The sequence below is a fragment of the Rattus norvegicus genome, chromosome 6, assembly GCF_021556685.1.
Source record: "Rattus norvegicus strain SHRSP/BbbUtx chromosome 6, alternate assembly SHRSP_T2T, whole genome shotgun sequence".
Taxonomy (NCBI): Eukaryota; Metazoa; Chordata; class Mammalia; order Rodentia; family Muridae; genus Rattus; species Rattus norvegicus.
In genome coordinates this window covers 56,102,112-56,123,974 of record NC_141539.1, presented here as the reverse complement: position 1 = coordinate 56,123,974, position 21,863 = coordinate 56,102,112, and the positions used below count along the sequence as shown (strand labels likewise).

General features: G+C 47.1%; 1 protein-coding gene across 15 annotated transcripts in view; it reads right to left on the bottom strand.

Annotated features, from left to right (window-relative positions):
- Positions 1-21,863, bottom strand: part of Atxn7l1 (ataxin 7-like 1) — a 224,316-nt gene that overhangs the window by 109,467 nt on the left and 92,986 nt on the right. Inside the window, exon 4 of one of the 15 annotated variants that reach the window (XM_087553781.1) lies at positions 14,860-16,185. Coding sequence (XP_087409907.1) covers positions 16,100-16,185 — 86 coding nt within the window. The 3' untranslated portion in view covers positions 14,860-16,099. 15 annotated transcript variants of the gene reach the window in all.

Below are 21,863 nucleotides of genomic sequence, written 5' to 3'. Positions count from 1 at the left end.
TCTGCTTCAAAGTGGGTGCTGATGCACACACCTCGCCTTCCTTCCTTCCTCAGCCTTCTTTGTCAGGGTCATCTTTTGCCTCAAAGCTTTTGAGATGCAAGAGACACATTCTTTTTAGACTTGGTGATCCAGGTCATGCTGGCTTCATAAAATCAATTGAGGGAGATTTTCATCTTACTCTTTGGTCTCAAATAGTTTGAATAACAAAGGACACTACCTGGGTTTTGAAGACTACTACTTACTGCTCAGTCATAAGAGGATGGACTTTAAAAAGAAGTACCCCTTTAATAAGCTTTCTAATGCATTGTGGTTGTAAATTCTAATGTTAATGTATATTCTCATGTAATGTTAGTGGATCTATTCAGATACGTTGTTTCTTTGGGGGCGAGTAGGAGAACATATACTTTTACAAGAGACTTTGCTTTCCTCTAGATTATTGCCATAAATTTCTTAATACAGTGCTTTTATTTAGTCCCACACTCCTCTTCCAATTGGGTGAGTGCATCTCCTTCCCCCTTGCAGACCAAGGAATTTACAAATGTCCTCCATGCTGATAATAACCACGGACTGTGAATTACCCCTGTGGTTCCACTTGCTTTACTGGGGGTAATTCATTTACTTCTCAGGACAATTCAGCCAGCAAGGTACACAGAACCCCACACCTCATGTTCCAAATGAATTCCTCAGCCATGACTGTGCAGGGCAGTTAACTGGCCTATAGGTCCCAGGGTGACATGCAGCTCCAATATTCCACCTATTACCTTCTGTGTATGAGAGAAAGAAAGAACATGAACAATTACAACTTTTTCTGCCTACTGCATGATTATATTATCCTAGGAGTCAAATGCCTACAATCCCAGAACTCAGGAGGCTGAGACAGAAAGATCTTAAGTTTGAAGTCACATACGTGGTGAGACCCTGTTTCAATAAAACCAAGGGCTTAAATACAGCTCAGTGGTAGAGTGCTTGATTGACATGGAGCAGATCTTGGGTTAAATCCCCAGTTTTCCAACACAAGAATTTAAGAGGAAAGAAAGAATTATGACAAAGTAGGAGTGTTTTTCGTGTGGTCTATTTATAGCTCTGTAGCCAGAGGTGACTTCAGATTGCCTACAGATTGAAGGCTATATGAGCTCTAATAAGCAGGTAGATTCCATACTATGTGACCCTTTTGGAGACCTGGTTCAAGGTCCCTTAATCACTTAAGTGCTTTGAATGGTCACTCGGTCAGTGAGAGAGGCCTTTACAGAAACCACAGAGCGTTCATGAATTGACACCGAAGAAACCCACAGTCAGTGGCTATGATCGAAGCATGGCAATCACATGGTACAAACATTGTATGCCAGAAGCATTAAAAAAAATTCTTCTGCCTGGCACTTAGTTGCTTCCACCGTAAGGCCTTTTCTTACCTCTTTCATTTGGCCTTCAGGAAGTTCCTGAACTTGATATCAACTGCTTCTCACCACTCACCAGTGTTCCCTTCAGATTGACAGCCATGTCAGTCAGGCAAGCCAGACTCCCAGCTCTGTGTGGTCTTGCATGACTGCCTCTGAGCCTTGGCTACTGCCATTTCCACTACCAAGAATTCCCTGCGTCCACTTTGGGGTATCTAAATACAAAGAAGGCTTCGAAGAAGCTATATTTCCAGTCCTCTCTCCCACCACTCAGCCTCACCAGACCTCATGTGTACCAGGTGTACTAGTATTTTATATTTGTTGGCTAACTCAGTCTTCAAAGCAACACCGTGGATTGGGTTTTTGTTTTGTTTTGTTTTGTTTTGTTTTTTTTTTTTTGGTTCTTTTTTCCGGAGCTGGGGACCGAACCCAGGGCCTTGCGCTTCCTAGGTAAGCGCTCTACCACTGAGCTAAATCCCCAGCCCCGTTTTGTTTTGTTTTGTTTTGCTTTGCTTTGTTGGTCATTGGGAAATCTGAAGACCAGTAATTTACTGATATTTAGTAGCAGGGCTGAGATCTGAACTCAGGCAATTTGGTTTCAATGCTTCTCTAGTATCGTACCTTATGAACAGTATGTGATCTACTGGGTTTCACACTTTTCCATCACCCTTTACCTGACAACAAGCTTCCCCCTGAATGGTCATGGGCTTATTATACCACTGTCTCCACTAAGACTCATTGAAACTCTTTTCTGAATGGGTTCCACTAAGCGGAGCTGTTGATGAAGCTCCTGACATTTGTTAGAAACCTTGAGCTCACCATGCTTGGTCACCAGGGAGTGGCACTAATAGGCCTTGTTGGAGGAAGCGTGTCACTGAGGATGGGCTTTGAGAGTTTTAAATGCTCGAGCCAGGCCCAGTGTCTGTCTCTTCTTGGTGCCTGCCAACCTGGGTGTAGAATTCTCAGCCACCTCTCAATCACTATGTCTGTCTATGTGCTACCATACTTTCAATCATGACGACTGATAATGGACTGAGCCTCTCAAACTGTAAGCCAGTCCCAATGGAATGTTTCCCTTTATAAGACTTGCCATGGTCATGGTGTCCTCACAGCCGTAGAATATTGACTAAGACAGAGAGACATGTGAACGAAGAGCAGGTAGGAGGACAGACTGTGGACGGAAGATGGGAAAGACCAAGGTCTGTGCTAGACACAGGGCCAGTACTCAGCGTCTCTGATGCTGTTCTGCCGCCCAGAGCAGCTGCACAAAGCTAGCTTTGAATGCAGTGTTCATTGTGCTGCAGCTGAATGAGAGTTGCAGGAGGCCGCTGCCTTGCAGTAAGGACAGAACAAATCTCAGCGTTAGTTCCTGGCGGGTTAAGGAGGCAGGTCAGGCTGTTCTGATCGCCACCTCTGTCTGTCAAAGAAATTAGCTCTCTGGGGCTCTACATGCCCTTCAGGGCAACATGGTGAGGATAGCCACAATCACTCAGAATTTTTTTTTTCCACTTTAGAAGCCGATGGCGTTTCCTAGAATGTGCAGAGTGGTCCCCATATTGGGTGCTGGGGACTTCTGACCCGCCAACTATCAATGCTTGCAATGCCAAGGGGGCTCTGCTTTCCTTCAGGACCCACTGAGAACACTCTGGTGGTTACAGCTCCCTCCAAATCTGCTTGCTGACTGGGAGGAAATGGATCTTTCTGCCTCGGTAACAGCAAAATTGGTCTCTGCATCTGTGAAAATGATGTTCTCTGAGACAGCAATCGCAACTATTAATCAAGTATCAGGCACCAACACGAGTGGAAAATAGAGCTGCATCTCCATTCAGGTCCTGTTTGGAGCAGAGTGAAGGCTGATTTGGGAGGAAGCCTGTGAATGGGTCTCAAACAACACAGCAAGGTACAGAGGGGGAGCTGCAGACCCTGGCATCTGTGTTGCCTCTGCACAAGAAGGCTGTGTTCCTGGGCCTCAATTTTCCTGTTTCTAAAATGAGAACTATGAATATCTGAGTCACTGAGGGATAATATGCAAGGGCCCTTGGGAACAGCCTGGCTCTCAGAGGCTCTGTGCAGAGCAATGGTCTATTAGACACAGTGGGTATGACTGGAGGCATAAATCTGCTGGGGAAGGGACCTTTCTCTTTCTCCTTTGTCACTCCTGGCCTTAACATTTCGGAACATTACAAGCCAGGGGTGCTATAAAGTGGCCCTCCATTTTTCCCCTAATAGCTGGTGTTTGTCTGGGATGCACAAATGTGCTGTGCCCAGAACGAGGGAGCCTCTGTCTGTCTTGTTCAGGTTATCTCTGCTGCCCAGTGCCTGCCTATGGGCTTCTCCCTCCCTTTCTTTTCTTCTCAGCACTTTCCCCATTCCCAGTCCTAGGTCTTTACCACTCTCAAAAGCCTCCCACACCTCCCTAATGGATAACCTGAACCTGAGAGAAACACAAGCTACTAGAAAAAAAAATGGAGGACCTCTTCATAGCATCCCTGGCTCCTAATGTAACGAGGTGTTAAGGCCAGGAGTGGCAAAGTAGACAAAAGATATGTGACAGCTAAGTGCAGCATAGTCCCGGATTTAAATTATTTTCTCATTTTTATCATTGTTACAATATGTAATTGAGGAAATGAAACATTTCCTGATTTTGATGATTTTACTATCATTTAAAGGAAATACCTTTAATTTTAGGGTACTCGTGTTCAAATATTTAATAAGCAAATAGATATAATACCTGAAACTTACTCTGGAGCAGTCTGGAGAAAATAAACGAATGATGTTTTAGATACACCCACACCCGTGTGTGTACACTGTGTGGTGTTTGGATGACTGTTGCAACTTCTGTATAGTTTTAAATGACCTTGTTCCCTGGAGGGGAATGCCCCATGGTCCACCAGTTCCCTTTTTCCTTCGAGTTCAGCCTCTCAGTTTTCCATGTCGGTACTGGGTCAAGAGCCTACTGAATCCCTCACACCCGCTCCTTATGTCACATGTGGCAATGGTGGGGTTCTGAGAGATCACCTAATGGAAGCTTCTAGAAGATACAGCCAAGCTCAGATGGGTTAACTCCACCAGTCAGTGTTGGGGCTGGCTCTGGATTCCAGGCACTCTTTCCTCTACCTCACGCTCTACGCCTGTGAAATCCTCAGGCTGCAAAGGATTGACGGGTGTACGTGGTATCTGGAGTCCGATTCAGTCCACTCCAAAGAGGCCACAATATGTACAGGATTAGGAAGCTGTTCTCACCCCAGTTCTCAGGTCCCATGCAGCACCTGTGTGCTATAACTCCTAGCTCGGTCTGTCTACAAATCTGATCTCTGCCTGAGGTGCAGGTATCCTGCTGCTGACTTGGGGCACTGACCAGCACTGCTTACGGAGCACATGAAAGCCAAGTGCCGGATTCTCGAATGCCTCTGCTTCTCCTTATCTTGGGTTCAGAGTTTATCCATTCACTCAGTAATCAATGATGGCTTGCATCAAAACATCACAGATTCTTACTAATACATACGAGTTTTGTGGTTTGATGTACCAGTCAATAAAAATAAACTTAGTTAAGAAAATAGAGCTTGTGAGATTATTATTATAGTACTGGAAGGGATAAAAAGATAAAGGGACACTGAGAGATGAGATGGCTCAGTGGGTAAAGGTGCTTACAGCTAAGCCTGAGTTTGACTCCAGGAATCCATGTGACAGGAGAGGAAGAAAGAGCTCTCAAAGTTGTCTTCTGACCTTCACACACACACACACACACACACACACACACACACACACACACACACACACACACGCACACACACAAACATGCACACACACACCATAAAACATAAATAGATTTAAGCTGGTTTCTCTCTCTCTCTCGTCTTTCCTTCCTTCCTCCCTTCCTTCCTTCCTTCCTTTCTTTCCTTTTCCAAGCTGAGGACGGAACCCATGGCCTTGCAAGTGTTCTACCACTGAGCTAAATCCCTACCCCCCTTTTTTTAAGGTGATAAAGAAGATTGAGGAACTTTCTCTGTAAGTTTGTTTGGATACATACTACACAGATCAGGCAGACTTTAGAACCCACGGCAGTCCTCCTGCCTCAGCCTTCTGAGTGCTGGAAGAACACAGGAGAGCACAATGCCTGACCAGAAACGAGGCTGGCTTTGAACTCAGAGATCACCTATGGCCTCTGCCTCCCAAGTGCTGGGATGAAAGGCAAGCATCTCCACTGTCCAGTTTAGGGAAGCAGAAAGCTCAAAAGAAGCTTGACAGTACCTGAGATGATCTGGTTTCCTCTTTCTTCTATAGAGACTCGTTTCCTTTTATTCACGTGTGTGTGTGTGTGTGTGTGTGTGTGTGTGTGTGTGTGTGTGTATGCCACATGTGTGTGGGTGCCAGGAGGCAAGAGAAGGTGTTGGATCCATTGGAACTGGACTTTCAGGTGGTTGTGAACCATCTGATTTTGGTACTGGGATCCGAACTTGGGTCCTCTGCGAGAGCTCTCAGCCACCAAACCATCTCTCCAGCCGTGAGCCAATGCCTTTACACCCATTACGCCTTTATTACAAAAGCCCCGGAGTTCTTGCCTTTGGAGCTGTTAGTCGTGATGAGAGAGCAGAGAGCAGAAAGGTCACAGTTGTCATATTCAGGACAGCCACTAAGAAAGGCTATGAAAACCCCACAAGATGAAGCATTTCTTGGTGGTCTTCTGAGGCAACAGGTCTAGAACAGATCTGACATACTTGCCCTCTCCTCCACCAGGTCCAAACTCACTGCTGAGAGCCACTTTGGTGGGGTTATAGACACACTATCCTTAAAGAATGACCCAGGTCAGAAGGATTTTCCCTGTGCTATAAAAATAGTCATCATGCGCCCATACCACTGGGCTCCACGGGAATCTAACAACTCTTCCCACAGGGCCCTTATATCATTCCCCAACAAGCACTTAAAACAGTATGTACAGCCCACACGTGATTCAGAGGGTGTCTGCTGTGACTTCCAAGAAAAGTTAAGCCCCTATTTCCAGCCCCAGGGCCTCTTCTGCCCTTAACCTGTAAGCATTTTCAGACCACCTATTTTGTAAGCAATTGAACACAGTGAATAATACAATTTTATATTTATGCTTAATTTTAAAATGATACTTAGCAATCACTCTTTTTGAAATCTGCATTGGTTTGCCCACTGCTCCTCAAACACAAAGCTGCCATTTGGCTGTGGCTCTTTCTCGTCCTGTTGGTCATTCCCTGCTTCCGGTGGCTTTAACCTTGGCCAGACACTGGAATATGGGACAGGTGAGAGTGGCAGATCTCTTTATGCAGCTATAACACACACAAAGGGAGACTGGTCACAACACACCACATGACGACATCTCACTGAGGCCAACGAACTCCAGCCACGGAAACACCCCAGAAAGCTCAGGCAGCTCCTGCGTATGTGTCCAATGCTTAAATGTAAAATCTATGGGGCAGGAAACTGGGACGGGGAAAGGGTTAACAAGTAGGGAAGACCGGGAGCAATGTGGAACTCCCAGGCTTCAGCTAGAAACCCTTAATGGGCTGAAGGTCTTATTTTTCCTCGTGGCTTTTGGTAGGAAAATCCTGTGGCAGCAATGGCTCTTTTTCACAGACAGCATATATGCCTGCTTAGGAGCTGAAGCTGGAGAAGATTCCAGAAGAAGACAGAGCAGTTGCAGTCACAGCAGACAGGTAAGTGACAAGACACATGTGGCAAAGTGGCTGTAGCTCCTCTTCATCTCCAGTTCTCCCGAGAAGTTCTTGTGTGGCCTATCTGGGTTAGCAACCTGCAAGGCAGGGAATACTGGGAAATGCAGTCAGTCTTCCTCATGGACACCTAATTAAGCTTGACAGGTTCTTCCTGATCACTGAGTTCCCAGCTAGGTTACACTGGTGGGAGTCTGGCTTCGCAGTTTCCTCCAAGCTGTAGTTGTGATTATGAAGTTCTGTCAACTGAGAAGCTGGTTTGAACCTTACTACTGACTTCACTTGGGTTCCGAGATCCTTCTTTGGTCCTAAGAGGAACATAACAGGTCCTAATTGACTCTGTTTCCTTCCTTTCCAGTGCTGCAGATGGCACCCAGGGCCTTGCTCACATCCTGACCATTCAGGTTGTTTTTTCCTAAGGCCCTCACGTTGTGTTTCCAATGGTCCGGCCTTCGCCCTGCATTGTGTCTCTTAATGAATGCAGCCACAGCACCCCCTGTAACCCTCAGCACAGCACCTGTGCCCCGCATGACTGATCCCCAGTGTCCCTGGTGCTAAGTGGATTAGGAACAAGGGGCAGAAGATTCTACAGTCGTCCTGATGCCATCCAGATTATGGCAAACGACTCAGACATTTTCACTGCTAAGCTTCTAAATGAAGCAGCTCTTTCTTTCAGGCACAAACTAATTAAGTGATTAGATACAGCAAAGTGGTCAATGCACACCGACCTGCTGCACAACAGCAACTGAGCTGCTGCGAGCTTGTGCTGCAGGCTCTCGGGTGGCTGAGCTCAGTCCTCAAAGACAGCTGGACGAGAAGCCATTGTGGAGGGTCACAGTACAGGAAATGGGAAAGGACAGGACTGGCTCAAGTTCCAGTCCCACCAGGCATTTGACATGTAACCTTGGCCAGGTCATGCAGCGACTCTCTGCCTCTATCAGTCCTAACTCAAGCCAGTTCTCTTGGGTTAATGACAACATCAGCTGAGAGAATGGACTGGAAACTGGAGGAAGAAGAACCATGCTGGGAAGCCATGTCCATCCATCGCTTACATGGCATAGGTTCAAACTCTGGTTCTCATGCTCTCTGGGCAAGTGCCTTTACTCACTGAGCTGTCTCCCCAGCCCTGGTGAGGTCATCTCTAATGACCTCTGTCTGTGTTCTAATAATCTGTCTGTGGACAGATAAGATTAATAGGATAAAAACAAGATCTTTGTGGGGTTAGGGAGATGGCTCAGCAGTTGAGAGATCTTGATACTCTAGCGGAGGACTTGGGGTTGGTTTCCAGTACCCATAAGTGTTGGTGCACAACCATCTATAACTCCGGTTCTAGGGGATCTTATGTCTTCATTTGAAAGCAAGCCTCTGCAAACACCAGGCACATAAATAGTATCTATCCACATACATATATATACATATAAATCATATATAATAAATATATTTAATATATAAATAATATATAAATATATACACATACATATACATACACACATATGTATATATATATAAATATAAACATACATACATATACATGCAGGCAAACATTTATACACATAAAATAAATCTAGGGGTTGGGGATTTAGCTCAGTGGTAGAGCGCTTGCCTAGGAAGCACAAGGCCCTGGGTTCGGTCCCCATCTCCGAAACCCCCCCCCCCAAAAATAAAAAATAAATAAATAAATCTAAAAAAGTTTTTAAACAAGGCTTTTGGGATGAACTTGGATCTCTCTCTCTCTCTCTCTCTCTCTCTCTCTCTCTCTCTCTCTCTCTCTCTCTCTCCTTCACTCCTTTTGGGATACATGCATCCCAGGGATGGCCTCAGACTCCTGATTCTCTAGCCTCTCCCTACCAAGCACTGGGACCACAAGGCTGCACCTCTGCACACAATTTTGAGTGTAGCTTTTCTGCTGCTGACACCCCCGCCCTCTTCCTTTCTATCCCAGCAGATAGCAGAACAGTGGAGTCACCCATTCCAAATGCTGTTTCTGAGAACCCCAACATCAAGTCTTTGCTGGGTCTGCCGACAGACCTGCCTGAAATAGACAGGAAGCCAGATGAGACCTCGTCCTGAATCTTTATCCTTTTTATCTGCATCTCTAGCAGGATCAGGTAGGAAGTATACTGGATGTGGGGCTCCAAGCCCCAGGATGTGGTTACAGTTCTGCCCCTCAAATGCCACTAAGCCATTCGCAGCCTCACATGCCTCCTCTGGTTCACGTGACTGTGTGCAGTACACTTGAACCAGTGTGTAGAGACACTTCTAGGCCCCAGAGTGCTGTGCAGGAGGGAGGACAGGTGCCAGGGCATTTACTTGGCAAGCACTGTATACTGACTGACCTTCTTGTCAAGGTCAGGGAGGCACCATGTAGAAGGGTCCATGGTAAGATGCCCACCAAGAAACCCTCTGTGGTGGAGAGGAGGTTATCAAATGTCCGCAGGACAGTGCAGAGACATATGCCTCCTCACTAGTGATCTTGGTAAGTCCACACAGTGCCTACCAGCCTGGGCCCTCATTTATGGGTTCCCTTGGTCTATCCAACACACGTTTACTGAGCACCTACTATGAGAACTGAATGATAGCAAAAGCAGACCAAGCCTGTACTCCCATAATCTAGCCCATTCATTCTTAAATAGGTGTGGATTTGGGCATGCGTGTTGAAGAGGAGATGATCGGTAGGGTCCAGGCAGCTCAGCAAGAGATCCACAGGTTACATTAGATTTCAACCGAAAAATATTAACAAGTTCAGATGAACCCTGATAAGAAGTAAAAGAAAGGGTGAAACTTCCTCCCTTCCCTCTGAGGCCCTTTCTCTGTGTCACTTCAAGTTTCCAGGGTATCATTCATTATGACCTGACCCTATTAAAATGTCCACACAGCTTACTAATACCTCCGGGAATCTTCATCTAGTGGGGATGAAATCTGAAGGGAGGGTCATTCTAGAAGGGACAGTAAGACCACAGCCTTAGGATAGCCACCCCTAGCAGCCTGGCATTTAGGAGAACAAGAGAGGCAGAGGAAGCAGGTTCTGTCTGTAGCAAGAATGAGTTTCTGACCAAATCTCCATGCTGAGGATGAACAGGGTCCAGAGAGCTATGACAGCAAGCAGGAGGGCATGTGACGGTCCAGCTCTGATTTAGGAGAGGTGGCAGCACAGGCTAAAGCAATGACTACATAAAGTTCCAAAAAAGCATAAATGTTTATGGCAGTCAGTGCACCGGCTTCTTTCTCCTCCTTGGGCCTGACCTTGGCAGCAGGCAAAGCCCACAGGGAGCTTCCAAACAGAGATGCATTTTATTCTATGATGCCACTTCCAAAGCCAAAAGTCTTGACAGACAGGCTGTGAGATCACCATATGGACTTCACAAAAGAAAATCTTGGGGAAATAAAGTGCAGACACTGAAAACCACACAGCAAAGGTACCACTCTGAGCAGACACCTTCATACACCATACAACCGAAGGGACAGAACTGTGCCAAGTCCCTAGGCTGCAAGGTGTCGTCTTGCCTCTGAAGGAGCCATTTATAATCTTCACAATTCATGGTGCTTCAGGCATTGCCACAAAGGGCCAGGGCCTTAGACACTGGCCCACTGTTCTCTTTTTTAACACACCTTGATTTGGTGTGTTTGGTTTTGAGACAGCCTCTAACTGCAGCTCATACTGGCCTAGAACTCCCACCAGCCCTCCCCCCTCAGCCTTCTAAGAGCTGGGATTAGAGGCCTGAGCAGCACACATAGCCTTTGCATGCCTATTCTTCATCCTCTGTCTCTTTCCTTGCAAACCGATCTATTAAAGACTCTGCTACCTAACCTGCAGTTTACAATACGGCCCTGTGCACTCAATTCTAATGGTGATATCAGCTGAATATCATTCTGTTTTCCCAGCCACATCCTTTCGGATGATACAACCAATGGTCACTGTTTTCTCATGATTGTGTAGGCCAAGGGGTTCTTTACAATAGAGGTAATGAGGAAGCAGCAAAAAAAACCAAGGTCACGGGATCCTCTGTGGAACGTGTGTGTGTGTGTGTGTGTGTTATACTTTCTGCAACTGGAAGTGGCTGGGGAAATGCATCTCTGTAAAGTCTTCCAATAAAGCCTGCTCCAGTAGGAAGCACATCTGTAATGAGTGTTGGCTCACACGATGCTCCAGGGTTCAGAACTGTATATGTTAGGTTTCATCAAACATGATTACATAATAGGAGGCTGATGCAGCGAAAACCTACAGAATCTAAACCACTACCCAGACTCACCGAATGTATGGAATATAAATTATAGATGAAAGAGAGACTAAGTCTGGACATTTACTTAGGGTTTGGAGCAAGTGCTAAGATCTCCCCCTTTCTCTAATCTCAGCAGGCAGCCCCACAAACACATTATCAGCACTTTCGAAAGGTCTTATCAAATACTGACTTAATAAAGAGACCATCTACTTAATGGTGACCTCCAGACACCCCTTAATAAGTCCAGGGCTCTACATTATATACTACTAAGCTATGGCATTCACAAAGTGAACAAAATAAGTGGGTTGTGTCCTCCTAGGAGGTAGGGCTTTTACCATTGAAACATTAAGCACAGGGGTGGATTCTGATTTGTCGAGGGAGACAAAGAATCCCAAAATGGGAATTTGATCAAAAAAGAAAACGCCACATTCAAGGTGCTTTTCAAATTCAATAGGCTACTGAAATTATTTTTCAGACTGTTAATTGCAAGATTAGCGATGTGGGCAAGGATGACCCTAAAACAACCAGGGAAGGATAGGTCTAACTGGGCACAGGCAAGTATTATGTTCTTGCTTCTGTCCCGGGTTCTCCCAAGAATTGTGTTTGTCAAAGAAACCAGGCTTGCAAGGACTCTTGCCAGCTCACAGTGGAGAAAGTGTTGGGGCAGGAGTATCACAAGGGAGAAGGCAATAAATGCAAATTTGACAGGCAGACAATTTCTTTCCTGGGCTTGGGAGTTTTAAAAATGTGCTCGCAAGACTTGAGTTCCTGCTCTCAGAGTGTAGATGGCAAAAGATTTCCAACCCCAATTTTGCAATGCTCTAGGGTACAGCCAATGATTACAATGTGTGCATTTAAAACTCTCAAAGCCAGATTAATCTCAATTCCTGTTCGCTGAAAGGTCGAATAACTCTGCAAATCTCCCTCACCTTACCTACGGTCCTGGTGCACCATTCGGAAAGATGTGCTAACCACCTCTCAGCATCTCCTCCTCTGGGCTGAGTGATTTGTCCCCTCAACCCCCTCCTCTCCTAGGAGCAGTCTCCAACTCACCAGGAATTCCAGAATTCTCTGAGCCCTTTCCTCTCCCTGGCCGCCCTCCCAGCCCTTCTCCAATCCTGTTTCTGAGCCCTGTAGTGATGTCTGCAGGGAACCCAGAGCTTATCAGGAGAATAAACCTATTAAAGCTTCTATCAGCTCACTTCTCATGCCTGGCAAGCTAGGCTAAGTGTGTCGCATGCAGTAAGGCAGTTAATCCTCACTTGACCCCTCTGGAAAAGCATGAGCTACTCATTTTCCATCCACAGGAAGGTTTAAGCTCAAGCAGAGACAGAGTTAGCAAAGGTGAGCTGAGCGGGGAACTCAGCTGTACGTCTGGTCCTGGAGGTTCTGAGTGACCACCTGAAACTGGAGGTTTGGCTCCCGGTTTCTGAACAAGGAAGGACCCCACAGTGCTGCATCTGTTCCTTCCATAGAGACTAGGAGGACGAATCAGGGCTTATACCCCAATGCTGCTGCCCCTGGCCATGCAACCCCAGCAGCAGTCCGTCATCTGCTGGGCCTGGGTCCACTATACTGGGAGGCACTGAATTTTCCTGTCGACGAGTGGGCCAGGGCCTCGGTGCACTTTCTCACCAGCCTATGGGCATCTGTTCAGAGGCAACCACTCTGCTGATAAGGCCGAACATTTGAACACAGGGCTGTCAAGTCGAGTCCTTGATCAGGGAGATGTGTTGAAGACAGAAACACGTGCGAGTCTATCCTTACATCAGCCACATGCTCTTGAGTCATCCCTGCTGAAGACGAAGAGCCGCTCCAACCTGCTTAAAAAGCCCCTCTGAAGACGGCCTCTCTTTTCAGTTCAGGCTTGAGCCCAGTGCAAGACAACTGGGCCACGGGTCATGGCAATGTTGCTCTCGGGGAGGGAGAGTGGGTTGTTATGAAGCAAGAGCACACCACACGCTTAGTCCCTTTAGCATGCTCCCGGCTCCTTCCCTGCTTCTTCATCAAATGGCGATATCCCCAGAAATCCCTAACCAGAGTCCAAAACAGTTGAGGGTGCTTGGTCTTGAGTGTTCAGCCTCCAACATTTATGAGCTAAATAAACCTGTTTTCTTTACATGGTACCCAGACTCGGGTATTTTGTTGTAACTATAGAAAAAGGATAAAGACACCTATTAATCCACATTTTATATTACCAATCACTATGTGAAAAAAATATATATATACCTTTTCCTTCTGGTCTATTCTTACCTTTTTCCCCCTCAAGAGACCTGATACAATCAAGTCTATTTGGAGTCAAGAGATTTCATGTACTTGTCACATGCTTCTTATTCGGTCATCTATGAGATGGCAGGTGTAGGGCCCATGTCCAGCCACTTAGTCTCAAGTCCAACACAGACTGAGTAGACCAGGTGCTTGGGCCTCAATGTTGTCCGAGTGGTCAATCAGAAGGGCTGGATTTAGCCATTGTGTGTGTGTGTGTGTGTGTGTGTGTGTGTGTGTGTGTGTGTGTGTGTCTGTGTGTGTGTGTATCTGTGTGTGTGTGTGTATGTCTGTGTGTGTGTCTCTGTCTCTGTGTGTGTGTGTCTGTCTCTGTCTGTGTGTGTATGTGTCTCTGTGTATGTGTCTCTGTGTGTGTGTATCTGTGTGTGTGTATGTCTGTGTGTGTGTCTCTGTCTCTGTGTGTGTGTGTCTGTGTGTGTGTGTGTGTGTATGTGTGTGTGTCCCCCCAAGACAGTGGCAGCAGTAGGGAGTAGGGTGTGACAAAGGGGGAAAAACCCTGTGGATGTGTGTGACAGGTTCTCATACCACAAATCCCTGTCAGTCCCTACAGGCATTAATCCTACCAGAGCACAGAGAGTTAAAGATGAAACCACTCTTGAAACTGAAACCAATTACCCATGGCAATTTATTAAATACGGAAGGCTTCTAGGCCTTATTAACATGACTGGTTAGTGCATCTCCTTAGCCTCAGACAGCCACTTCTTCACTTGTCAGCACCTGCTGGCAGCAGCTGGAGGAACGGCACCAATTTTGCTGGATGTGCAAATCAATTTGATGTCTCCCCCAAAGACAAAAATCGGTAACGTGATTAAGCTCTAATGAAGGCATGTCATGACGGCACTGACATGAAGAGGCTGAGGAGGCGTGGCCCTGAGGTCACCGGTGACTTCTTTCTGCCTAGGTTAAGTGATTTTTCTCCATCCTCTTCCCTGCCTGTCCCATCAACATGAGGCGGGGATTGGGGTCAACCAGTTTCTCCCCCTCTCCTCCAAGTCTCTAGCTATTTAGCTTCCTTCTTTTAACTTGCACTAGTTCCTTAACTGTTAATATGTCCATCCATCTGCCAGTCTATCCGTCCATCTGTCCATCCACCCACCCACCCACTTATCCATCTATCCATCCAGCCATCCCTAGACCCATCCACCTACTGATTGATCATCCATCCACCCCATCCACCCCATCCACTTAACCATCACCCATCCACTTAACCATCACCCATGCATCCATCCAGTAGATATTTCAGAAGGACTCAATGTACAGGCATTTAGAGAGTGACAGAGTATATTTATATCTGGTTTTACAGTCAAAAATGCTTTCGTATACATTATTTCATGAAATTATCACAATGGCCACATGAGGTGGCTGTTGTTAGCATCACAGGTTTATGGACGAGGACACAGATTCTAAAGGACCTATCACTTACTAAAACCACGTAGCCAGCAGGTGTCAGGGTCTGGACACAAATTCGGGCATTCATTCTGTTAAAAATCCCTAACAGCACTCTTCTAGAAACTGGTCTGTATAATTTTCCCATGTGTCTCGCTGCTACTAACTAAATGCCATGATCCAGTCAGCACACATAGGCTCGGAGGGGTGTAAACACCAAGTTTCCGCCCTCACAGAACTTGTGTCGTAGTTAAGGAAACAGACATTAGAACATATTTTCACACAATAAATATTTGTTTTCAACACATGAGGGAATACTAATCTAGATGTGGAAATTAGGGACGTTTACAAGGAGAAGTAATCACTGAGATGTGTTCTGAAGGATGAGTCAGAGTTCTGGGGGATGGAGGGATGAAAGGACCACCGTCAGGGAGGGGAAAGCACGTGTAAAGGCCCTGTGGCAGGAAGACCCAGTGTGCTGAAACGTTCAGGCTAGGTGCACTGGCATACGAAAGAGAGCCTGGCACAGGCTGTGGGTTTTAGTTTTAACTTAAGGGCAAGGGGAAGCCACAGTCACGGGAATGACACGATCAACTCTGATTAGGATTCTGACTTTGGTGTGCAGAGTGGGTTGTAGAGGAGCGAGAGTGGAAGCAGGGAAAACAGCTGGGAGGCATTGGCAGTTGTCCAGGTGAGACATGATGGCAGCTTGGACCTGCATGGTGGTGGTGGTGGTGGTGTTGGTGGTGATGGCGGTGGTGGTGGTGGTGGTGATAGTGGTGTTGGTGTTGGTGGTAGTGGTAGTGGTATTGGTGGTGATGGCGGTGGTGGTGGTGGTGGTGGTGATAGTGGTGTTGATGGTGGTGGTGGTGGTGGTGGTGGTGGTGGTGGTGGTAGAAATGGAGAGAAGAGCCCCACAGGTGCCCCCTGCTCTGCTCAAGCCCACTTCCTGTCTAGACCCTGTCACCAGAGTGTGCTCACGAATTTGCAGTACATGGAAGCTTGTCCACAATTCAGGGCTCTCTGCTGGGGTCTCCTCTTCCAGGAAGCTTCTGCAGACAAAGCCAGTCCTGCTCGATCTTTCGGAAGCGCTGGGTGTCTTCTGCACTGCACATGCTCACACCTGACGCTGTTCTAGGGCTTGGCGGCTCTCTGCTCCACTCCAGGAGATGCTTGCATTTCTCTTGCTGTCTTGCTTTCTCCCTTTGGAAAGTAAATGCTTTGTTGGCATTTGCTGAATGGTATCAACAGGGCGCCTCTGGAAATTACATTTGTCAATGATTGTTCATGCCATTTGCCTTCCCCCACCACATTAAACACTGGCCGCTTACATCTGTCTTCATGATCAGGTTCTAGCAAAACACATGTCCTAGCCTCCCCATTACTTCCTCTAAGCTCATTTCCATGTTTTTTTTTCCTAGCAGAAAGCCATTTCAGGGGGAAAGGAGTGGGGTGGGGAGAGGGCAGGAGTGTAATTAAACAGGGGTGGTCTGACTGAAATTCCTATACCTTTTAATGGGGTATTTGATTAATCCTTTCTACAGGACCCATTATTCATGCTGTGATGAAATCTCATTTTATAGCTCTTAATACATGGACCCAATTTATCCACATCACATTGTATTCTAACACTTGTCACCCAAGTTATTAGCTATCTCCTCCTCAGTGGAAAACCATCAGCAAGTTTGATTAGCTTATTCCCTAGGGATGATGGGGTGATCAGAGAGGCACAGAGAGGTATGGCCACCGATGACTCTGTGTCCTCAGAGCACTGCTACCCAGCACCCTTTGAAGAGAACAGGGTGATCCCAGTGGACCTCCTCCAACCACAGGAGAAGCTCTCAGTAGGACCCAGGGACCTTGGTTGCAAAGGGTTGACTGTGGGTGCCCCTGGATCAGAGTCAACCTCCTAAATGAAGCCATTTTTGTGTCTTCCCGATATCTTCCTCCACCAGCCAGGGTGCTCTCTTTTTCCAGGACACCACCTGGGTAAGGGTTCCTGGGTAAGGGTCCACACCGGAAGAGCAGGCTGACTGCTGCCCGCTGCTCTTTCCCAGAAGAGTCGGCTCTCTCAGCAGCCATCCCCTTCCTCCTCTCAGGAATAAGTCACAGCCGTGACACTCACAAGTGCCTATGGTTCCTTCTAAACAAATCACCTTTCAGACCCAGACAGGAGGAGAAAGGGGCCTGCTTGGATCCTAGACTTTCTAACTCCCTTCTTCCCTCAGTCAGGTTGAAGCCACATGGTCCCAAGGGTCATAGTCCCCTTCCCTTTGGGCCAAAAACCCTACCTATCGTTCTCTGAGATTCTGAGCTGGCGAGATACTGGGGAGATGTTCTTTCCCCTGAGACACGGAGCCTCATCCTCCACCCCCAATGGCCCCAGCCCTGTCACATGTACATGCGTGCTAGAGTTACAGAGTCATTCCTAACAAACACACAAAAGGAGAGTGGTGGTGTGTCAATCCCGAGGCCCTCTCTCCACTCTAGGGAGGGTCAACCACTGAGTTATGAGCAGTTCTGTGGAGAGGCCTGAGGTACTGAGAGCAAGGAATGGAGGCCTCCTGCCAACACCCAAGGATGTGCGCCATCAGGGGAACGGGTGTCCGACTTTGGTCACATCTTCAGCTGACAGGCTGATAGTGACCTCATGAGAGACCCGGAGCCAGAATCGCTTGACTCTCTGACCCACAGATGTGTCCGCGATCATAAATTTTTTTTAGCACTCCTCACTGTTAAATGTTGGTAATACTTGTTATACAGCCGTAGGACACTCATACACACTGTCTGCCTCAGAGGAGGGTCCTCGATGGTGTCTTTAAGTTCCACATCATCTCCTTTATGCTCAGGAAGCCTGATCTTTGTAGTACTTCCAAGTGACCTGTCCCTGGCCTCTCCAGTGTATCCCACATCCCCACAGCCTCCCAAGAAGAGGATGGAGGGAGGAGCTCCCCGAGACCTGGGCTTGGAACCCCACCTCCTTGTTGGTCATCCAGAGTGAGACCTGGTATTAGGAGAAAGACTTTCTGTACAGGGCAGCCTTCTTTGGGCCACAAAACTCCCTCTTGTTTCTGAATCCCGGGGCCAAATGACATCAGTCAGGCCCACAGCCAAATGAAAAGATTTACAAACCATATGTTCCCTTTAGTTACTGCAGGCTCCTCTCCCGTATAGCCTTTCTCGGCACATGCGGTGTCCGAGAAGGTCGAGTCTTCTTTTGACTTTGCAGATAAATGCATGGGACACGGGGTAGCGGTTCCAGAGGGACGGAGATGTAATTGGACTTACTTGGTGAAAGGTGGACACTACACTCCAGCTGACCTAGCTTCGTTCTGCCAGCACAGACTGTCATGAGGGAGGTGGCACCTGGCTCTCCATCGCTTCTAGCATACGAGGGGCAAAACACAGTTTGTGTTTATCACTCGCCACTCCGTGAGTGTGTGCACACATTTGTGTGTTTCCTGTATCCCGGGCCAGCCTCCAACACAAAACAAATGGAAGATGAACTTGAACTTCTGACCTTTCTACTTCCAACTCCTGCAGTGCTGAGTCTGAACCCAGAGCCTTGCTAAGCAAGCACTCTCTCAAACAAGCCACATCCCCAGCCCACAAGATGTATTTTCTGGTGAAAAACAAGCAAAAAACCAAACCAAACGAACAAATAAAACCAAGGTGCTTTTCCATTTGTTCACATCCCAGGGATTTTGTTTTTTTTTTTTTTGTTTTGTTTTGTTTTGTTTTTTTAAATACAAAACCTACCTCTGCTCTGAGAGGCATGTACTTAGAGGACCTGGAAAGGAAAGAAGGCACCTGAGTAGTAAAGTCCCCTCAAAGCACAGCCTTCAGGCCAGAGGTCCCCGTGTCAGTAGGACCTTGCTAGACACGTGCACACTTTCATATCACACTGGTGGAAAGGCAAACTCAAGGTGGGGCTTAGGGATTTGCTCTCACCAGCTGGACTGTGTATTCTGAAGCTCATCTCCGGGTGAACAGCCTAACTGAAAGGACCAGACATTAAATTATTCAGTCCCCCATTCATTTCTTCAGAAGACAGTGATGGAGTGCCTACTACGCCGACGCTGAGCTCCAGGGCAGCGACAAGACAGTAAGGAATGCCTTCCTCAAGCCTGGACTGTCTTCCTTCTCTGGCTTTATGACAAAGCCTGTCAAGATTGGGGAAAGCCAAGGATGCAAATCAAGGGCTGGAAGTCATGGGAAAGTCTTTCAACGCATGGGAGGCCCACCAAATCTATCCCCTATGACCATCCCGTCAATACAAGTAGCCTTTCTAGAGTTGGTAGATAGGCCTGGCACAGCTGTTTCAGCATGTTAAGATAAAAAAAAAAAGAAGAAAAATTGCATGACTCCGTCACACATGATGATTCTAGCATACGTGAAATACACAACCTCTTTAAGGACCCACTGTGGTTCACGTTTTGGTTCATCTTTTAATAAACTAGCTTTGCTGGTCCCCTACCTTCCAGGAAGTAGGAGTTTGCCCCTCTTTTTCTTTCAGTCTAAATGGAATCTGACAGCCAAGATGCCTGGTGTGCTTCCTATACTGGGGTTCAAATTTGCTACCTCCACCCTTCCCCCATTCTACTGGTAGTTACAGCAAAGACAGAATCAGTCTATGAAGTGCAGAGGCACAAGAGGCAGGGCCAGCAAATTCAGACTCAGAGAGAGATCGCATGTGCACCAACGGTCCAGCAACACACAGCCCTTTGCTGTAAGCACAAGGCCTGCGTGCCTAACTAAACTCCTGTACCACTCAGCCCTCTCTCCCTTACAGGGGTATCACCACACTGGCCACGCAGAGATTAGAAATTAGCCCAGAGGCTTTAGCATCTATCTCCCTGAGAATAACCAGTGTCTTTTTTAACGTAGCCACGGGATCTAAAGTCTGTGGGTTTTGCGTAGAAAACCTCTTGGTATCTTTCAAGATGCTCTAGAGGTTGCAACTGGATTGAACTGAAGCACATCCCGCCTAACCCAGGCAGCTTTCCTTAATCAAGGCTTTCTTAAAACAGAAAGTCCAACCCCTCTCTATCTAATTCGGGAGCGCTCGTTGGCTTTTGCTGAGACGTTGATTTGATTAGTAACATTCTGTGGAACCACAGACATGAGACATGGAGCTCACGAACTGATGATTCACTGGAGGGCTCTGAGATGAGAAGGACCCAACGAAGGCGCACTGGAGGCTGGGAGATTCCGAGAAAGCATCTCTGCCTATGTAAACGGGGCAAGCAATGAAGAGATCTGCTTACGGCTACAGTTGTGAAGCCAGGACCACCCCACAGGTACCCTCTACACAGAACACTGCTGAGAGTAGCTGCTTCTGCATTTGGATGCCCATATGCCACCTCATTTATCTACCTGTGACAGGCACAGTGCTGGGAGAGGATCAAGAGATGACAAATTGCTTCTGGTTTTAAAGGAACCGTTCAGGCTGGGTGCATGCCCAGGGGGACTAGGTCTTGTGCCAAGAGCCAACATTTCCTCCCATTGTATGACCACATTTTGGCAAACACCCTCCAGCAAATGACTGGTGTCTCCTTTCACCAATGGATGGTAAGATTCTTGCTCTGTGAGTCTGACACGCCAACTTCCTAACCATGTGTGCAGCAAAGGGCAGACCTACCCTACACGGTACAAGGGGAGGAGCAAGGAATGAAACAAGAGTTCTACAAGATGGGAGTTTTCTCTGCTGGAGAAAGACAGATAGAAAGGGACTGGTTTTCAGGATTGCAGGGCTCAGAGAGATACAGTATCAGTCAACGGCTCTGAGAAAAACGGACTGGCAAGAGAAAAGTAGTAAATAGATCTCCAGGACGCTGGCTCCTGGAATCTGCTTCTGGGCACACAGGTACCCCTAACCATCTAACATCCCTGAAACAAGAAGGAAACAGCTCTCTCACCTCTCTTCTCTAGACAGCCAGTGGGTCATCGGAGCCGGTATATCACTCCAGATGCAGCCCCGTCCTTCCTGTCTTTGCAAAGAACACACTGCTTTTACTTATATATAGTAAAAAAAAATCTAAAGTCTGTGGGGGCTGGCTAGAATACCTTGCATCTTTTAGGCCTCTAGGGATGTATTTCAACTAGCCACATTACCTGTGTGTCAACCTCTATCATGAGTGGGAACTCACCAGGCCAGACAAAGGCCTCCTCACCATGCAGCCCTTCTTCTTTACTAACCACTTACTCTCTCTTTCAAAATACCTTTATGGGACAGGTTCTATAGTAGTCCCACATTATAGATGAGAAAACTGAGGCATAGAAAGGTTAAAGGATTGGCAGAAGTCACTTAGACATGTCAGAGACCAAATCAAGCCTAGGTAAGCATTGTAGCTAGAGTCAGGCTCTTTCCTAATCCCGTGCCTGTCTCTCTAACCTAATGCCCTTCATACACTGCAGCTGGTGCCCTGAAGAACACTGGCTGACGAGCGTCTCCCCTGCCACTCCTCCCAACCCTCTAGAAGCCAGGGGTGCTGGGCTTCAATACAGAGCCTTCAGTGTGCAAAGACACTCATCCCCAGGCTTCTATTCCTACATTCAAGCCAGACTGCAGAACGTCATTCTGTGTTTGTTTGAGCATTCCACCATGCAGCCAGAGACAGCCTCATAGATGGGCTCTGTTCGCCGCTCTCCCCAGCCCAGCATCTGCACCCTCCCTTCCCGCTGCCAGTCTCTGCCCATGCTCCTGCAGCCAGCAACCGATGTTTCCCGTCTAACCTCATTATATATTTCATCTAAAGATGTCTCCACGCGGCAGCAAGGCATATTTTTAGCACAAGCTACATGCCAAGGCAACTTCAAATTTATCATTTCTAATAATAACCGTGAAGCAGAATCACAGCACCCATTCCACAAATGGGCAA